This window comes from Cydia strobilella, chromosome 4 (genome assembly GCF_947568885.1).
Source record: "Cydia strobilella chromosome 4, ilCydStro3.1, whole genome shotgun sequence".
In the NCBI taxonomy this organism is placed as follows: Eukaryota; Metazoa; Arthropoda; class Insecta; order Lepidoptera; family Tortricidae; genus Cydia; species Cydia strobilella.
The window spans coordinates 23,572,563-23,590,423 of record NC_086044.1 but is presented as its reverse complement, the minus strand read 5'-3'; the positions used below and the strand labels follow the sequence as shown (position 1 = coordinate 23,590,423).

General features: G+C 52.0%; 1 protein-coding gene across 1 annotated transcript in view; it reads left to right on the top strand.

Moving 5' to 3' along the window:
- The window catches only part of LOC134740941 (bridge-like lipid transfer protein family member 1), a 110,723-nt gene that overhangs the window by 75,722 nt on the left and 17,140 nt on the right, over positions 1-17,861 (top strand). Inside the window, exons 50-77 of the mRNA XM_063673598.1 lie at positions 2,346-2,508; positions 2,695-2,853; positions 3,224-3,380; positions 3,626-3,893; positions 4,214-4,418; positions 4,639-4,898; positions 6,521-6,656; positions 6,861-6,940; positions 7,081-7,195; positions 7,349-7,506; positions 7,896-8,592; positions 10,791-10,975; positions 11,340-11,483; positions 14,973-15,131; positions 15,263-15,445; positions 15,607-15,811; positions 15,843-15,980; positions 16,012-16,149; positions 16,181-16,318; positions 16,350-16,487; positions 16,519-16,656; positions 16,688-16,825; positions 16,857-16,994; positions 17,026-17,163; positions 17,195-17,332; positions 17,364-17,501; positions 17,533-17,670; positions 17,702-17,835. Of these exons, the coding sequence (XP_063529668.1) occupies positions 2,346-2,508; positions 2,695-2,853; positions 3,224-3,380; positions 3,626-3,893; positions 4,214-4,418; positions 4,639-4,898; positions 6,521-6,656; positions 6,861-6,940; positions 7,081-7,195; positions 7,349-7,506; positions 7,896-8,592; positions 10,791-10,975; positions 11,340-11,483; positions 14,973-15,131; positions 15,263-15,445; positions 15,607-15,811; positions 15,843-15,980; positions 16,012-16,149; positions 16,181-16,318; positions 16,350-16,487; positions 16,519-16,656; positions 16,688-16,825; positions 16,857-16,994; positions 17,026-17,163; positions 17,195-17,332; positions 17,364-17,501; positions 17,533-17,670; positions 17,702-17,835 (4,926 nt within the window). The remainder of the gene's footprint in view (positions 1-2,345; positions 2,509-2,694; positions 2,854-3,223; positions 3,381-3,625; positions 3,894-4,213; positions 4,419-4,638; positions 4,899-6,520; positions 6,657-6,860; positions 6,941-7,080; positions 7,196-7,348; positions 7,507-7,895; positions 8,593-10,790; positions 10,976-11,339; positions 11,484-14,972; positions 15,132-15,262; positions 15,446-15,606; positions 15,812-15,842; positions 15,981-16,011; positions 16,150-16,180; positions 16,319-16,349; positions 16,488-16,518; positions 16,657-16,687; positions 16,826-16,856; positions 16,995-17,025; positions 17,164-17,194; positions 17,333-17,363; positions 17,502-17,532; positions 17,671-17,701; positions 17,836-17,861) is intronic.

Here is a 17,861-nt window from a genome sequence, read left to right as displayed (position 1 = left end):
TATTTTAATCAGCCTCCTCATTGCGTCGATTGAACGGCCGAGCAGCACCATGTCGTCAGCGTAACTGTAATTGTTGGCGGCGACTCCGTCAATGCGGCATCCGGCATAGGTACTGCTCAGCTCCTCGATGAGTTGGTTGACGTACAAATTTAACAGTTTGGGAGAAGACAGCCCACCCTGTCTTACCCCACACATCAGATTATAGTGACTCGAGATCGTGTTACCCCATCTCACAGAATTATTTTGATGTAAATACCAATATTTAAACAGAGCTATCACTTCCTTAGGAACACTTGTCTCATTCCGTAACTTGGCCCATAACATATCATATGATACAAGGTCGAATGCCTTTGATAAATCCAGGAACACACCATAAACCGGTGTATTCCTACTGGTGTAGTACTGGACGGTATTCTTGAGGGCCAGGATAGCACTCTCTGTGGACAGCCCCCGCCGAAAGCCAAATTGGGCGTCATTTAACTTGATGTGCTGATCTAACTGGGCATCAAGTAGGCCGTCCAGCACCTTGGCAATGGTGGTAGCCAACGATATCGGCCTATAGTTAGACAGATCTGAGGCATCACCCGTTTTATTTTTGACGATTGGGACTACAACAGTCTGCATTAGTTCATCGGGCAGATAACAATGGCTCAGACGCAGAGTGTAAAAAACATGGCGAGTACTCTAGGCAGATGTTTTCTAGCGTGCTTCAGGTGCTCAACGCTGAGTCCATCATGCCCCGGTGATTTACCTCGGACCATATTATTGATCACTGCTATTAAGTATAGCATAAGTGTGTAAAAATAATTTGAAAAAAAAACCCTTGTGGCAATAAATTATTTATCTATCTATCTATCCATGTATCAAAATTGTCAAATTTAAATGAAAAAAATAGTACATTACTACAGAGGCTGGGAAGTAAGGGGTTGCCGGCCGAATGCATATAAACGGATACACGGATAGTTATGAGGCCGACAACCCCTTTTCGCGCCGATGTATGTATAGTGCTTTTCTCAAACATGCAATGAAATAAAGAAATCTCCACAAAATCAAAGTTTTATTTTTTAAGAAACTAAAAGTAAACTAGGCACAAAATATAACTACTACCTATAAGTACCTATCTTTATCATGTGTCGTATATTTTACACACACATATATATATAGTTTATTAATTTATTACACAAATTTTCCAGATATCCGTCTGACTGTAGTTTTAGCCACATAACTAAGATTACATAGTTTTTTATGTTAATATTATGCTTCACATACAATTAACAGGTATTCATTTAACATTTTCGTCAGAACTCATATTAAATAACACAATCAACAACGCACAATAAATCCAATAAAATAGAATTACAGAATGAAAAATGTTCAACTTTACCTCCAAAACGATTAAAAAAAGGCATGTATTTAACAGATCACCAGCTTTAGTAAAATTTAACACCAAAAAATTCGTTTTTACCACCAAAAATAATGAATGATCACCAAAATTAGAACTATTTAATGTGAAATGCATGATTACCAAATTTGTACCTATCCTATTTCCTCCTAAGTTCGTAATTTTGGTTATAATTTCACGTTAAAATGGAGGTCTAATTTTGGTGATCGTTTACTATGTTTGGGTTAATAATGATTTTTTTGGTGTAATTTGTTTTAAAATGATAAAAATAATCCTTTTAAAACAAATTACACCAAAATAATAATAAAAGGATAAAAATAATCCTTTTAAAACAAATTACACCAAAATAATCATTATTAACCCAAACATAGTAAACGATCACCAAAATTAGACCTCCATTTTAACGTGAAATTATAACCAAAATTTTTAATCTTGCTATCCTATTAAAGCAAATGAGTCCAATCTAATCATTGTAAACCCTAAAATAGTAAATGATTACCAAAATTAGAACTCCATTTTAATGTGAAATTATAACTAAAAAAAATTATTTTGCTATCCTATTAAAGCAAATGACTCCAAATTAATAATTGTAAACCCAAAAATAATAAATACCACCAAAATTTTAAGCACATTTTAATTAAAAAAGGGCAAATATCCCATTTTAAGGGCATTTCGTTATCCCATTAAATTAATTAATCCACTTCACCTTTTTCTAGTAGCATTTCGTTTCTGTAAGGGTCACAGTTCTAACCTAACCCACTTTTCTTGTAGCATTTCGTTTCTGTAAGTGTCGCAGATCTAACCTAACCTAACCCACTTATCTGATATCAGTTCGGTTCCCGTCCCGTTTTAAGGATTCCGACACTGTTTCCTCGGCTTTGTGATCTTGACGTCAATCTTTTTGTGGTGTTAGCATTATCATAAAACATCGTTCGTTTATCAGGCCCATCGCGCTCAGCGTCGCTCCGAGGTCACACGAGCGGTGGGGCGCGCTCCGTGTCGTTCCAGCCTCCCCCGGTGCAGCGCCAGAGCTCGCTGCCCGCACAGCCCGACCACTGGCCAGACAGCCAGCAAACAGACCCTGTACAGCTGAGACGGCGAGAGGGGTTAGTCTAAATGACTTCCAATACTCACTTGTAGCAACACTAAATGAGGATAAAAGTTAAGAACAGATGACGCTGCAAAGTTTCGATTCCAGTTATCGTGTGTTCACTTTTTTTAACTTGCCCCTTCCCCTCAGAATGTTGCGTTTGTATTCAACACACGTTTTCACTAAGATTTTTTTTTGTTAGAGCGCCGATGTCAGACGCCGCGGGTGCGGAAGGGAAAAGCAGCAAGGCGAAGACGGCGGAGCCCAACATCGACTTCGAGCTGGACGTGAAGGTGCACATCAACAGCGGGAAGTGCGTGCTGCACACCAAGGAGCCCTCTAAGGATGACGATCTTAAGATGTGAGTACGATCATACGAGGGTTGTTTAAAATGAGATGAAACGTTCAGGCAGGCAAAGACGGCGGAGCCCAACATTGACCTAGATATTTAAACATTTAGTCAAGAAAAACATTCAGTCGAGTGTCGAGTTTGCCGATGTTATATCTTAACCTAAAGACTCATTTAAACGGGACGAGAACTCGCATGCAAGTTACTGTAGGCCTTTGGTATGGGACGGGGTAATCTAAGAATAAAGCTTCTGGTGTTTCATACCAAAATAATCTTCAATCGAAAATAATTCTCTGTTCGATTTAGTCGGAGATCGCGTACGATAACTAAGTTTTATTTGAAGCACGATGGCAGATTGTGTTTAACTGAGATAATATTGCAGCAGCGGGTCCCGCATGCGCGTGGGGCGCTCGGCGTCGGGCGGGCTCGGCGAGGCCCCGGGCTCGCCGGGGGCGGGCCGCCGGGGCAAGCCGCCCCCGCCCCGCCACCCGCCCGCCCCCGACCTCACCGTGTTCCGCGTGCCCGGCCTCGACCTCAAGGTACCCGTGTTGCTACACCTGCTCTCTAATGTCATACTTGCTGTAGCAGCCGCTCCCGTCTACCAGGTAGGCCGCTCGACCTTATTGAAACTGCGTATAAGGCCGCCTCAAACTTAATATCGGCAGCCTAACAAGGTGTACCTAATTATGAATTAGCATTAAGTACTTAAATTTACAACATCGACTTTGCTAGATGTGCAGTTGTGTTAATAGTTCCTGCCTCTAATCGATACATTAATTCCCAGGTCCACTACGAGTCCAAGACCATCCCCGAGGACTCGGCGTCCCCCCTGTCCCCTCCCGCGCCGCCCCCCGCCCCGCCCCCCGCGGGCCCCTCCGCCCCGCCCGCCCCGCCCGCGCTGCGCAAGGGCACCAAGAAGGCGGCGCTGTTCGCCTGGATCACGGTGCAGAGCATCCCGGAAGAAACCGTCATCAGCCCGCACATCCTGGAGTTCCTGGAGCAGACACTGGAGCCGATACCGACGAAGGCGTCCTTCACTGCGCCGACTCCAGGTAACAGACCGGGAGAATTATCAGCTATAATCAGCCGAAGAACAATATTACGTTCGCCCAACAACAATGTTACGTTCGCTCCTGTGCCAATTGTTGTCGATAAATGCAAGTTACAGTGCCTATCCTCCCATGGACACATATTACGCATATACGAAGTAGTTAAAGACCCCTGCCTATTTCCTCCTAAGGTATCGTGGCCGCGATCGCGCCTTTGTCTTTTTAATCTTAGATAACTGGAGCATCTAATTTATAAAGCGTATTCGCAAGGTCTAAAAGAAGTAGAGTGAACTGAAACCAACCACGATAATCTATGTCCATAGAAACGGAGACGGGCGACCGCTCTCAGTCAGCAGAGGGTGCATCATACGGCCAATATGTCTACGCGTCCTTCCCCGTCGACGTGATCGTGCAGTTCCACATGCAGCCCTCCACCTTCCGCTTCTCCTGTCTCCCGGCCTCCAGGGTCGAGTGCCTGCTGCAGCTGCCCTCGCTGAGGATCGTGTTCAGCTCCAAGCGGGCCGTGGAGTGAGTACAGACAAAAAAATTCACATGTTCAACTTACATGACATGTAAAAGTACCCCTGTGGCCTATTTGCTGAATAAATGTTTGATGTTTGATGTTTATGAAGACTTGGTCTGCTCTGGCTTCCTCCACTAGCAGCACGTTTAAAACCTTATCTTAAGGTACTATACTTGAGTAGAAGAGTTATTGTAACATTTACTTAACATTTTGCCATTTTTCCAGTGAGGCCGGTCTACCAGCAGTAGCGATGGGAGGCCTTAGCGTAACAGGCTGTTTGGCTGACTTCTCCGTTTACATCTTCCACCCCTACGGTGGCAAAAAACCTAGTTTGAAGGAACCCCAGTGGTCGCCGTTATCAGACACTGAGCGGAAAGACTCGCTGAGCATTAACGTGGAGTTTGTCAAGTTCCATTTGTCGCGGTCGAGGAAACTGGACTTCCAAACGGAGCAGGATCAGTCCAAGGCTACTGTGAGGTTTTCAAGTGAGTGGCTTTTGTAAGATTCATCTGGACCTTAGTAAAGATGTCCAGAACATTTCTCTGTTTATATCTTCCACTCCTGCGGTTGCAAGAAGTCCAGCCTGCAGCAACCACAATGGTGTCCCCTCTCCGACACTAAGGGAAAGGATTCGTTGAGCATCAACGTGGAGTTTGTCAAGTTCCATCTGTCGCGGTCGAGGAAACTGGACTTCCAGATGGAGCGGGATCGGTCCAATCTGACCGTGAGGTTTTCAAGTGGGCGTTTTCATGACTAGGTCGTAAGGAACATTAATAAAGGTCGTGTGTAGAATATGTACCATGAGATCTGTCACACCAGGACTAGCGCTTATTCTAAGGTCTCTTCGGCTACATTTATTATTTTATTTTATTTTATTTATTAGGAAAACTTACAGCTGAAGTAACACGTTAGGTAATAACATAGAAGCAGTGAGCCAATTACAAGTTTCCACAGATAGAAATTGCGTAAAGTGCATGGTGTGCGAAATTACAAGTAATAATACTTACTAACTTATAAATATACTTTACTTATCTTACTAGAGAGGGAAAATTGGTTTAAACAGTTAACAAGAAGAACAAAATAGAGAAAAAAGAACAGGATAGAGATACAATGTTGAGTTAACACTTTTTCCACTGTTAACACTTAACAGTGGGAAAAGTCCTGAGTCATTAGCTTACGTATCGAACCAAAGCTATCGCAGAACAGATCGATGAGATCATGATGTTTGCAAAGCTGATTGAAAGACTTACCAGCTCTTAGAAGGAAGGAGTTTTTCCTGTAATTAGTATGAACGGAGGGAATATGGAAGGTTTTTTATTCAGACAAAGAAGTCGAAGTTTTTTTTTATATTTAAAAAAATAAATAAAGACGAAACACCCGTCTTTGATTGGGGGGCTTTTTGCCCGAGAATGGCTCTCCACGCGTTCCTCTGAATAAGCAGACGGCGCAGTGGATGAGCAGAGGAGGAGCCATGGAACGGTGGGATGGTGTATGTGGTGTCAATCGGGTCACTGTTTTGCTAATTTTGGTGATCATTTACTATTTTTGGGTTTACAATGATTAGTTTGGAGTCATTTGCATTAATAGGATAGCAAAATTAAAATGGAGTTCTAATTTTGGTGATCATTTACTATTTTTGGGTTTACAATGATTAGTTTGGAGTCATTTGCATTAATAGGATAGCAAAATTAAAATGGAGTTCTAATTTTGGTGATCATTTACTATTTTTGGGTTTACAATGATTAGTTTGGAGTCATTTGCATTAATAGGATAGCAAAATTAAAATGGAGTTCTAATTTTGGTGATCATTTACTATTTTTGCGTTCATAATGATTATTTTGGTGTTATTTGTTTTAAAAGGATAAAAAAAAATGGATAAAATTTGGTAATCATTTCAAATTAAATAGTTCTAATTTTGGTGATCATTCATTATTTTTAGTTGTAAAAACGATTTTTTTGGTGTTAAATTTTACTAAATCTGGTGATCTGTTAAATACATGCCTATTTTAAGCAAACGATTGTTAGGAATACAGAAGAGGGGTTGAGGTCTAATGACTGGCGCTAGTGTCATTTTAGGCTTTAAAATCTAACGTTGTTTCTGTTTCAGCTATCGTGGACGTAGGCTCCGCGTGGTTCAAGTACGACATGCGCCGGCTCGGGGAGATCCTCGCCTTCCCCAAGGCGTGGTACAGGCGGACCATAGTGCGCAGGATGTTCCTGGGGGACCTCAACGTGGAGGCCAGGTTAGATGACCACATTTTATTGAGTTTTCATCGTAAATAAATGCTTTGATCACAACTACACGATATTGAAGCAATAAGCCATATTTCTTTTGCTTATCGAAAATATTTAGGCGTTCAAACAAGGTGCCTGTAATAATTAATCCCATTGGCTACATTTAAAACACCAGCAGTTAAATTCGTACTTACTTTGAAATATTTTTTCAGGCCGGCAAGCAACAACGTTCCGATATCCCCTGTTCTACCACAAAGAGAGAAGAAGACTTTAGACATACAGAAACCCAAAGGTACCGTCTCTACAAGTGTTTCATTCAATTTGTGCGCTCTAGGACGACACAAAGTCTGTTACAAGCTTTTTCAGACAACGGTATGACGTAGATGATACAATTAGCACTTTAGGACATTGTAACAAGGTTTATTTTTGCAGACACCGGCGCGACGACGGCGGGCAACGCCGCGTGGGAGACGCTAGTGCTGTTCGCGGTCAACTTTAATAAGCTCAACGTGCACATGAATATGGGCAATGTCATGGGGAATGTCAGGTATTATGCGTTTGACACTTCTAGTCGAAATTTTCTTGTAGTTGAAATGGTCATTGTTTTTTTTTCACTCGTTCCTCTTGCCGTTTCTGATTCGAAGACGTCGCATGCACAGTCGATTCGTGTTAATCTGTGAAACTTGTTTTCTGTGCACAGCTGGCAGAGCCGCGACTTCAACTGCACGGGGCGGCTCAGCATCGGCAGCACCGGCCACCGCAACATGCTGGTGGGCGTGGCTCTAGCTGGCTCCTCGCTGGACGCACGCGGCGGCATCGTGGGCGGCGCCATCTCGCTGGCCGACATACACACATACGGTCAGTCTGACACAGTACGGCCAGCATCGGCAGCACCGGCCACCGCAACATGCTGGTGGGCGTGGCTCTAGCTGGCTCCTCGCTGGACGCACGCGGCGGCATCGTGGGCGGCGCCATCTCGCTGGCCGACATACACACATACGGTCAGTCTGACACAGTACGGTCAGCATCGGCAGCCCGACCCGGAAATATAAATGAATAAGATAGACGTGACAGTAAAATTAAAAAGATTGTTTAATGTTTCGGGCCCCCATTGAATGCGGCCTTTTACCCAGCGGCAGTGTGACGTCAGGCACTATGTGTTTTCTTGAAGTGACAGTGCATTTTTTATCTTTGATCGTTTCGCTTTGTTGACATTCGCTAAATTGACATTTAAATTTGTCCAACAGTGCACATAGAAGAGGAGCCCGGTTGCAGCCCCGGGCACACGTGCGGGGTCCGCCTGGCCGCTTTAGAACTGCGGCTCGAATACATGGGCACGTCCGTGCTGCTGGCCCGGGTGTCCGCGCTGCAGTGCCAGCTGCGCGACGAGTGGCTGTGGCGCAGCAAGCAGCCGCCGCGGCACGCGCCGCACACGCACAGGTACCTTACAGCAGCACATGCTGCCGCATTGCTGCTGGCCCGAGTGTCCGCGCTGCAGTGCCAGCTGCGCGACGAGTGGCTGTGGCGCAGCAAGCAGCCGCCGCGGCACGCGCCGCACACGCACAGGTACCTTACAGCAGCACATGCTGCCGCATTGCTGCTGGCCCGAGTGTCCGCGCTGCAGTGCCAGCTGCGCGACGAGTGGCTGTGGCGCAGCAAGCAGCCGCCGCGGCACGCGCCGCACACGCACAGGTACCTTACAGCAGCACATGCTGCCGCATTGCTGCTGGCCCGAGTGTCCGCGCTGCAGTGCCAGCTGCGCGACGAGTGGCTGTGGCGCAGCAAGCAGCCGCCGCGGCACGCGCCGCACACGCACAGGTACCTTACAGCAGCACATGCTGCCGCATTGCTGCTGGCCCGAGTGTCCGCGCTGCAGTGCCAGCTGCGCGACGAGTGGCTGTGGCGCAGCAAGCAGCCGCCGCGGCACGCGCCGCACACGCACAGGTACCTTACAGCAGCACATGCTGCCGCATTGCTGCTGGCCCGGGTGTCCGCGCTGCAGTGCCACTCGGGAGTGCTAATGGGATATGCTGCAGTGCTAATGGGATAACGGAATGTTAAATATTTGCACATTTTTAATTAAAATGTGGTTAAAATTTTGGTGGTACTATTTATTATTTTTGGGTTTTTAATGATTAATTAGGAGTAGTTTGCTTTAAAAGGAAAGCAAGATTAAAAATTTTGGTTATAATTTTACATTAAAAGAGAGTTCTAATTTTGGTGATCATTTACTATTTTTGGGTGAATAATGATTATTCTGGTGTTATTTGTTTTAAAAGAATAAAAAAATGGCACCAATTTGGTAATCATTTCGCATTAAATAGGAGTACTAATTTTGGTGATTATTCATTATTTTTGGTGGTAAAAACGATTTTTTGGTGTTAAATGTTACTAAATTTGGTGATCTGTTCAATACATGCCAAATCATTGAACACTTATTATACAAGCTATTTACACACACTACACAGTCGGCAAATTGGAATGTCAGTTAATATAAAAGTAAAAAAAAAAACTGTTATCTTACTTTACTTAACTTTTTCTTTTAATAAGAATAATAAAAAAAATGACACCTATTAAGATAATCAAAATATTCATTTACGGAGTAAAAACTATTCTCCACTAGCCAGTTTCTGAGTTTCCGCTTGCACATTCTTAATGTCGTCATGTAAGGAAGGCATTGTGTATAAAAAAATAGAAACAGACATACAATAGGTGCTTCTACTATACAGTGTTGTTTTCCTTGCTGGCATTACTAATCGATCAGGATACCTTGTACGATAGCTGCATGTGTCTTTACAAGTTCTAAAAACCTGGGGGTGAGATTTAACAAAACAGCAAATTTCGTAAATCTATAGGCATGGTACAGTCAACAGTTTTAATTGTTTGTATAACGGTCTGCATGACGTTAAGATGCCCACGTTACATATCGATCCGACACATTTTTTTGTGCTACTAGTACTCGAGTTACATGATATGATTTTCCCCAGAGCAAAATACCATACCTAAGTAAAGAGCTCACATATCCATGATACGCCTGAACTGCAACGTTTTTGCTAAAAAAAATTGTGAGTCGCCATAAAGCGTACCAGAACGAATTTCACAGAAATAAATATACCATAGAAGACGCAAATGCATCTACTTCGCGTGTCCGAGCCCCGACCAAGCGTCGAAGTTGACCGTCGCTCTTTACAGTCCACGCCGCCGGTTGTTGCAGCCGTGTAGCAGTTGCAGCAGTCCGTGAAAACTTAAAAAATGCTTCTTTGCATGATAATTAACTGCAACAGCCCAAAAATTGCGAGCACCCAAAGGCAAGAACATATTTCCTATCACAGATAAGTAATTTAAAAATTATATTATGCGTAAATTTTGTATGAAAAAGTCTGCACGCTTGGTTTCAATACAAATCGTGGTATATTTGCGTCATCTAGCGTATATATTAAATCTGTGACGAATTTATTTTGTTACACAATTTATCTATATGCTCATTCCAGGAGCATTTGTCATCCACAATGATTCCCAAGAACGGAGTATGTAGTGATTCTTTTTTATATTTTTATCTTTGTACGTTACACTTAATGTTGGCTTACGGCCGTATTTATTTATAAACTGCACAAAAGTAATTTGATTATATTGATACTTAAGTTATTCTTGTGCAGCCATGTTATAACATCAAGAATTGTAGCATTTATGTCATCGTTATATGTAATAACATTATGACAAGGTACAACAATGGATAGGTCATCCGTAAAGAGTGTACAGTTGAATTTTGGTACGTCTGGAAGGTCGTTAATGTAGAATATGAAGAGTAGGGGTCACATGCAATTACCCTGTGGTATACTCACCGCGTTGACTTTAGTAGTAGAATTATAAGAGGATACTATTTTCTTGTTATCTATTTTTGTTATTTCGACGAACTGGGTTCCTCCATGTCGAACTTCTAAGCCAATCGTTAACGATACCTCTCACATACAGCTCACACTTAGTAAGAAGAACATGAGAAACAAAATCAAAGGCTTTGCTCATATCGAATAAAACTTGTTTTATTTCCGTTCACTGATTGTATGTATTACTGTTATCCATGTGTTAGATTTTCTATTTAAGCTTCTTAGTATCAACTATTTCATCCCGATACTGTTCCCCAGGCCGGCGATCATCCTGACGCACGGCACGCTCTCGTGGCAGCAGCTGCAGCTCCTCATGAGCCGCAGCACCACCCCCGACTTGCTGAAGATGCAGTACAAGCTGGAGGAGTTCTTCACGCAACAGTTCAACTCCTCGCGCCGCGTGCTGTCGGCGTTGCATCCGTACCCGGCTAGGAGGCAGCAGTGTAAGTAATCTGGCCCAGACTGACTTCCAGCTTCATGCACACTCCTGCACCTCTACCCTGCTAGGAAACAGGGTGAGTCACTAGTCTAGGCGGTGACTCTTGCACCACCCTCGACCTGCTGACGTTCCGGTACAAGGAGGAGTTCTTCATGCAGCAGTTCCACTCCTACAGGCGGGTATCGTCCGCGCTACATCCCCAGCTCTTTATGAGGCAGCAGGGTGAGTCACGACCTGTGGAGCTAGGAAGAGGGATGTAAACTATGACGTCACAATGTAATTTGATCAGTTCTCCACCTTAGTTGTTATTGATTTTAAAGCCATGGAACGCGCAAAGCATGTTCATTGTATGTATTTTTTTTGTTTAGCCACGGCACCCGGCGCGACGCCCGGGGCTCCGGCGGCGGACAAGCCGGCGGACGGGCAGGCGCCCCCGGAGCTGCGCCACCACCGACACTGGCAGGAGGTGCTGCGTGCCGCCGCCGGCATGCGGCCACAGCTGCCTACCGACGGTGAGTGTACACATGACGACCGGCACCCCGGAGCTGCGCCACCACCGACACTGGCAGGAGGTGCTGCGTGCCGCCGCCGGCATGCGGCCACAGCTGCCTACCGACGGTGAGTGTACACATGACGACCGGCACCCCGGAGCTGCGCCACCACCGACACTGGCAGGAGGTGCTGCGTGCCGCCGCCGGCATGCGGCCACAGCTGCCTACCGACGGTGAGTGTACACATGACGACCGGCACCCCGGAGCTGCGCCACCACCGACACTGGCAGGAGGTGCTGCGTGCCGCCGCCGGCATGCGGCCACAGCTGCCTACCGACGGTGAGTGTACACATGACGACCGGCACCCCGGAGCTGCGCCACCACCGACACTGGCAGGAGGTGCTGCGTGCCGCCGCCGGCATGCGGCCACAGCTGCCTACCGACGGTGAGTGTACACATGACGACCGGCACCCCGGAGCTGCGCCACCACCGACACTGGCAGGAGGTGCTGCGTGCCGCCGCCGGCATGCGGCCACAGCTGCCTACCGACGGTGAGTGTACACATGACGACCGGCACCCCGGAGCTGCGCCACCACCGACACTGGCAGGAGGTGCTGCGTGCCGCCGCCGGCATGCGGCCACAGCTGCCTACCGACGGTGAGTGTACACATGACGACCGGCACCCCGGAGCTGCGCCACCACCGACACTGGCAGGAGGTGCTGCGTGCCGCCGCCGGCATGCGGCCACAGCTGCCTACCGACGGTGAGTGTACACATGACGACCGGCACCCCGGAGCTGCGCCACCACCGACACTGGCAGGAGGTGCTGCGTGCCGCCGCCGGCATGCGGGCACAGCTGCCTACCGACGGTGAGTGTACACATGACGACCGGCACCCCGGAGCTGCGCCACCACCGACACTGGCAGGAGGTGCTGCGTGCCGCCGCCGGCATGCGGCCACAGCTGCCTACCGACGGTGAGTGTACACATGACGACCGGCACCCCGGAGCTGCGCCACCACCGACACTGGCAGGAGGTGCTGCGTGCCGCCGCCGGCATGCGGCCACAGCTGCCTACCGACGGTGAGTGTACACATGACGACCGGCACCCCGGAGCTGCGCCACCACCGACACTGGCAGGAGGTGCTGCGTGCCGCCGCCGGCATGCGGGCACAGCTGCCTACCGACGGTGAGTGTACACATGACGACCGGCACCCCGGAGCTGCGCCACCACCGACACTGGCAGGAGGTGCTGCGTGCCGCCGCCGGCATGCGGCCACAGCTGCCTACCGACGGTGAGTGTACACATGACGACCGGCACCCCGGAGCTGCGCCACCACCGACACTGGCAGGAGGTGCTGCGTGCCGCCGCCGGCATGCGGCCACAGCTGCCTACCGACGGTGAGTGTACACATGACGACCGGCACCCCGGAGCTGCGCCACCACCGACACTGGCAGGAGGTGCTGCGTGCCGCCGCCGGCATGCGGGCACAGCTGCCTACCGACGGTGAGTGTACACATGACGACCGGCACCCCGGAGCTGCGCCACCACCGACACTGGCAGGAGGTGCTGCGTGCCGCCGCCGGCATGCGGCCACAGCTGCCTACCGACGGTGAGTGTACACATGACGACCGGCACCCCGGAGCTGCGCCACCACCGACACTGGCAGGAGGTGCTGCGTGCCGCCGCCGGCATGCGGCCACAGCTGCCTACCGACGGTGAGTGTACACATGACGACCGGCACCCCGGAGCTGCGCCACCACCGACACTGGCAGGAGGTGCTGCGTGCCGCCGCCGGCATGCGGGCACAGCTGCCTACCGACGGTGAGTGTACACATGACGACCGGCACCCCGGAGCTGCGCCACCACCGACACTGGCAGGAGGTGCTGCGTGCCGCCGCCGGCATGCGGCCACAGCTGCCTACCGACGGTGAGTGTACACATGACGACCGGCACCCCGGAGCTGCGCCACCACCGACACTGGCAGGAGGTGCTGCGTGCCGCCGCCGGCATGCGGCCACAGCTGCCTACCGACGGTGAGTGTACACATGACGACCGGCACCCCGGAGCTGCGCCACCACCGACACTGGCAGGAGGTGCTGCGTGCCGCCGCCGGCATGCGGCCACAGCTGCCTACCGACGGTGAGTGTACACATGACGACCGGCACCCCGGAGCTGCGCCACCACCGACACTGGCAGGAGGTGCTGCGTGCCGCCGCCGGCATGCGGCCACAGCTGCCTACCGACGGTGAGTGTACACATGACGACCGGCACCCCGGAGCTGCGCCACCACCGACACTGGCAGGAGGTGCTGCGTGCCGCCGCCGGCATGCGGCCACAGCTGCCTACCGACGGTGAGTGTACACATGACGACCGGCACCCCGGAGCTGCGCCACCACCGACACTGGCAGGAGGTGCTGCGTGCCGCCGCCGGCATGCGGGCACAGCTGCCTACCGACGGTGAGTGTACACATGACGACCGGCACCCCGGAGCTGCGCCACCACCGACACTGGCAGGAGGTGCTGCGTGCCGCCGCCGGCATGCGGCCACAGCTGCCTACCGACGGTGAGTGTACACATGACGACCGGCACCCCGGAGCTGCGCCACCACCGACACTGGCAGGAGGTGCTGCGTGCCGCCGCCGGCATGCGGCCACAGCTGCCTACCGACGGTGAGTGTACACATGACGACCGGCACCCCGGAGCTGCGCCACCACCGACACTGGCAGGAGGTGCTGCGTGCCGCCGCCGGCATGCGGCCACAGCTGCCTACCGACGGTGAGTGTACACATGACGACCGGCACCCCGGAGCTGCGCCACCACCGACACTGGCAGGAGGTGCTGCGTGCCGCCGCCGGCATGCGGCCACAGCTGCCTACCGACGGTGAGTGTACACATGACGACCGGCACCCCGGAGCTGCGCCACCACCGACACTGGCAGGAGGTGCTGCGTGCCGCCGCCGGCATGCGGCCACAGCTGCCTACCGACGGTAACTTCTAACCCGTACTGTTGACTCCCAGGACTCCCAATTTGGGAGCCAATAATGATCTCGAGATTTTAAACTTATAGAATTGAGTTGTGATTGTCATTATCGACGCGATATCACGGCCGTATGACTCGAAAAATTACGCGACGCTTTATACGTACGTCGGATCTGAAAGGAATCTTATAACGTTGCGGTGAGATTGTCGACTATAATGTTTTTCAAACTGGAAGGGTACGATGTTAGATGTCATCGCCTTACGATTTATAGCCTAAAAATGCCAAATGTTTCAAAATTCTGAAATCAAATTCCTAGTACTGATTTTTTAAGTACAAAAACAATATTTCGAAAATTCCTAAATTCTACAAATTTTGTGCCGCGAGCATTCCCAAGAATTAACAAGGGTGTTCATGGATTACAAATCCCCTTTTTACGTCGGGTTTTAAAAAATTTCACTCGGTTTATTTTTACACTATTTATTTGTAATAATTTGTAAGTATGCCGTTCAATATTTCATTTGTATACAGGCACGGTCCTTGGCGGCACGATGGAACTGCACGGCGCCAACATCTCGCTGGCGTGCTTTCACGGGAACAGCTTCAAGGCCAAGTCCTGGGCGCTCTTCAGCCTCAAGGACCCCTGCATCAGCTTCGCTACGGAAGCCCAGCAGCTTCCCAATGATGACGGTAATTTTAAAGATTGATGTAACAATTATTGATTTTCATCCCAGCACCTCCACCATGTTTTTGCCGCACTATTTCTGTTTTTTGCGCCCTTACGTCTCTATTAATTACATAATGAACCTGTTTATGTTTAGGTGAACTGGAAGTGAACGTAACGCAGTCCCTGACGGCGTCGCTCGGCGGCAGCAACGGCGCCGCCAACGGCCACCAATCTGTGGGCACCGTCTGCCGCATGACACGCGCCTTGCTCTTCCCACCGCAGTTCAAGACTCTGCGCGAGTGGTTCACCTACGCCTTCGCCAGCAGCGAGATAGACGGTATGTGCGTCTCTCTCGCACCAGCGGCCACCAATCACTTGTGGGCACCTAATTATTGTATTTCTACGATTATTAACCAAAAGTACACTGTATATTATGTTATTTTTCCTGATAAAATTACATTTTAGATTAGGCTGTTTAAAACAATGGTTACCTTCCAGCCATCGAGTTATTCCCGTCGCTGGAGCTCGCTCGGGAGCGGGAGTTGGGCGCGGGCAACACCAACAGCGCGGAGCGGGAGCGAGAGCGCAAGTCCGCCGCGCCTGCGCAGCACCAGCGGGAGGTCATCTTCGCGCTGCCCGCGCTGCAGCTGCACCTCCGGACCAAGCACCGGCAGAGCCCCGCGCCGCCCACCGAGCAGGGTCGGTATACTGTCCCTCTCTAGCGACACCAACAGCGCGGAGCGGGAGCGGGAGCGCAAGTCCGCCGCGCCTGCGCAGCACCAGCGGGAGGTCATCTTCGCGCTGCCCGCGCTGCAGCTGCACCTCCGGACCAAGCACCGGCAGAGCCCCGCGCCGCCCACCGAGCAGGGTCGGTATACTGTCCCTCTCTAGCGACACCAACAGCGCGGAGCGGGAGCGGGAGCGCAAGTCCGCCGCGCCTGCGCAGCACCAGCGGGAGGTCATCTTCGCGCTGCCCGCGCTGCAGCTGCACCTCCGGACCAAGCACCGGCAGAGCCCCGCGCCGCCCACCGAGCAGGGTCGGTATACTGTCCCTCTCTAGCGACACCAACAGCGCGGAGCGGGAGCGGGAGCGCAAGTCCGCCGCGCCTGCGCAGCACCAGCGGGAGGTCATCTTCGCGCTGCCCGCGCTGCAGCTGCACCTCCGGACCAAGCACCGGCAGAGCCCCGCGCCGCCCACCGAGCAGGGTCGGTATACTGTCCCTCTCTAGCGACACCAACAGCGCGGAGCGGGAGCGGGAGCGCAAGTCCGCCGCGCCTGCGCAGCACCAGCGGGAGGTCATCTTCGCGCTGCCCGCGCTGCAGCTGCACCTCCGGACCAAGCACCGGCAGAGCCCCGCGCCGCCCACCGAGCAGGGTCGGTATACTGTCCCTCTCTAGCGACACCAACAGCGCGGAGCGGGAGCGGGAGCGCAAGTCCGCCGCGCCTGCGCAGCACCAGCGGGAGGTCATCTTCGCGCTGCCCGCGCTGCAGCTGCACCTCCGGACCAAGCACCGGCAGAGCCCCGCGCCGCCCACCGAGCAGGGTCGGTATACTGTCCCTCTCTAGCGACACCAACAGCGCGGAGCGGGAGCGGGAGCGCAAGTCCGCCGCGCCTGCGCAGCACCAGCGGGAGGTCATCTTCGCGCTGCCCGCGCTGCAGCTGCACCTCCGGACCAAGCACCGGCAGAGCCCCGCGCCGCCCACCGAGCAGGGTCGGTATACTGTCCCTCTCTAGCGACACCAACAGCGCGGAGCGGGAGCGGGAGCGCAAGTCCGCCGCGCCTGCGCAGCACCAGCGGGAGGTCATCTTCGCGCTGCCCGCGCTGCAGCTGCACCTCCGGACCAAGCACCGGCAGAGCCCCGCGCCGCCCACCGAGCAGGGTCGGTATACTGTCCCTCTCTAGCGACACCAACAGCGCGGAGCGGGAGCGGGAGCGCAAGTCCGCCGCGCCTGCGCAGCACCAGCGGGAGGTCATCTTCGCGCTGCCCGCGCTGCAGCTGCACCTCCGGACCAAGCACCGGCAGAGCCCCGCGCCGCCCACCGAGCAGGGTCGGTATACTGTCCCTCTCTAGCGACACCAACAGCGCGGAGCGGGAGCGGGAGCGCAAGTCCGCCGCGCCTGCGCAGCACCAGCGGGAGGTCATCTTCGCGCTGCCCGCGCTGCAGCTGCACCTCCGGACCAAGCACCGGCAGAGCCCCGCGCCGCCCACCGAGCAGGGTCGGTATACTGTCCCTCTCTAGCGACACCAACAGCGCGGAGCGGGAGCGGGAGCGCAAGTCCGCCGCGCCTGCGCAGCACCAGCGGGAGGTCATCTTCGCGCTGCCCGCGCTGCAGCTGCACCTCCGGACCAAGCACCGGCAGAGCCCCGCGCCGCCCACCGAGCAGGGTCGGTATACTGTCCCTCTCTAGCGACACCAACAGCGCGGAGCGGGAGCGGGAGCGCAAGTCCGCCGCGCCTGCGCAGCACCAGCGGGAGGTCATCTTCGCGCTGCCCGCGCTGCAGCTGCACCTCCGGACCAAGCACCGGCAGAGCCCCGCGCCGCCCACCGAGCAGGGTCGGTATACTGTCCCTCTCTAGCGACACCAACAGCGCGGAGCGGGAGCGGGAGCGCAAGTCCGCCGCGCCTGCGCAGCACCAGCGGGAGGTCATCTTCGCGCTGCCCGCGCTGCAGCTGCACCTCCGGACCAAGCACCGGCAGAGCCCCGCGCCGCCCACCGAGCAGGGTCGGTATACTGTCCCTCTCTAGCGA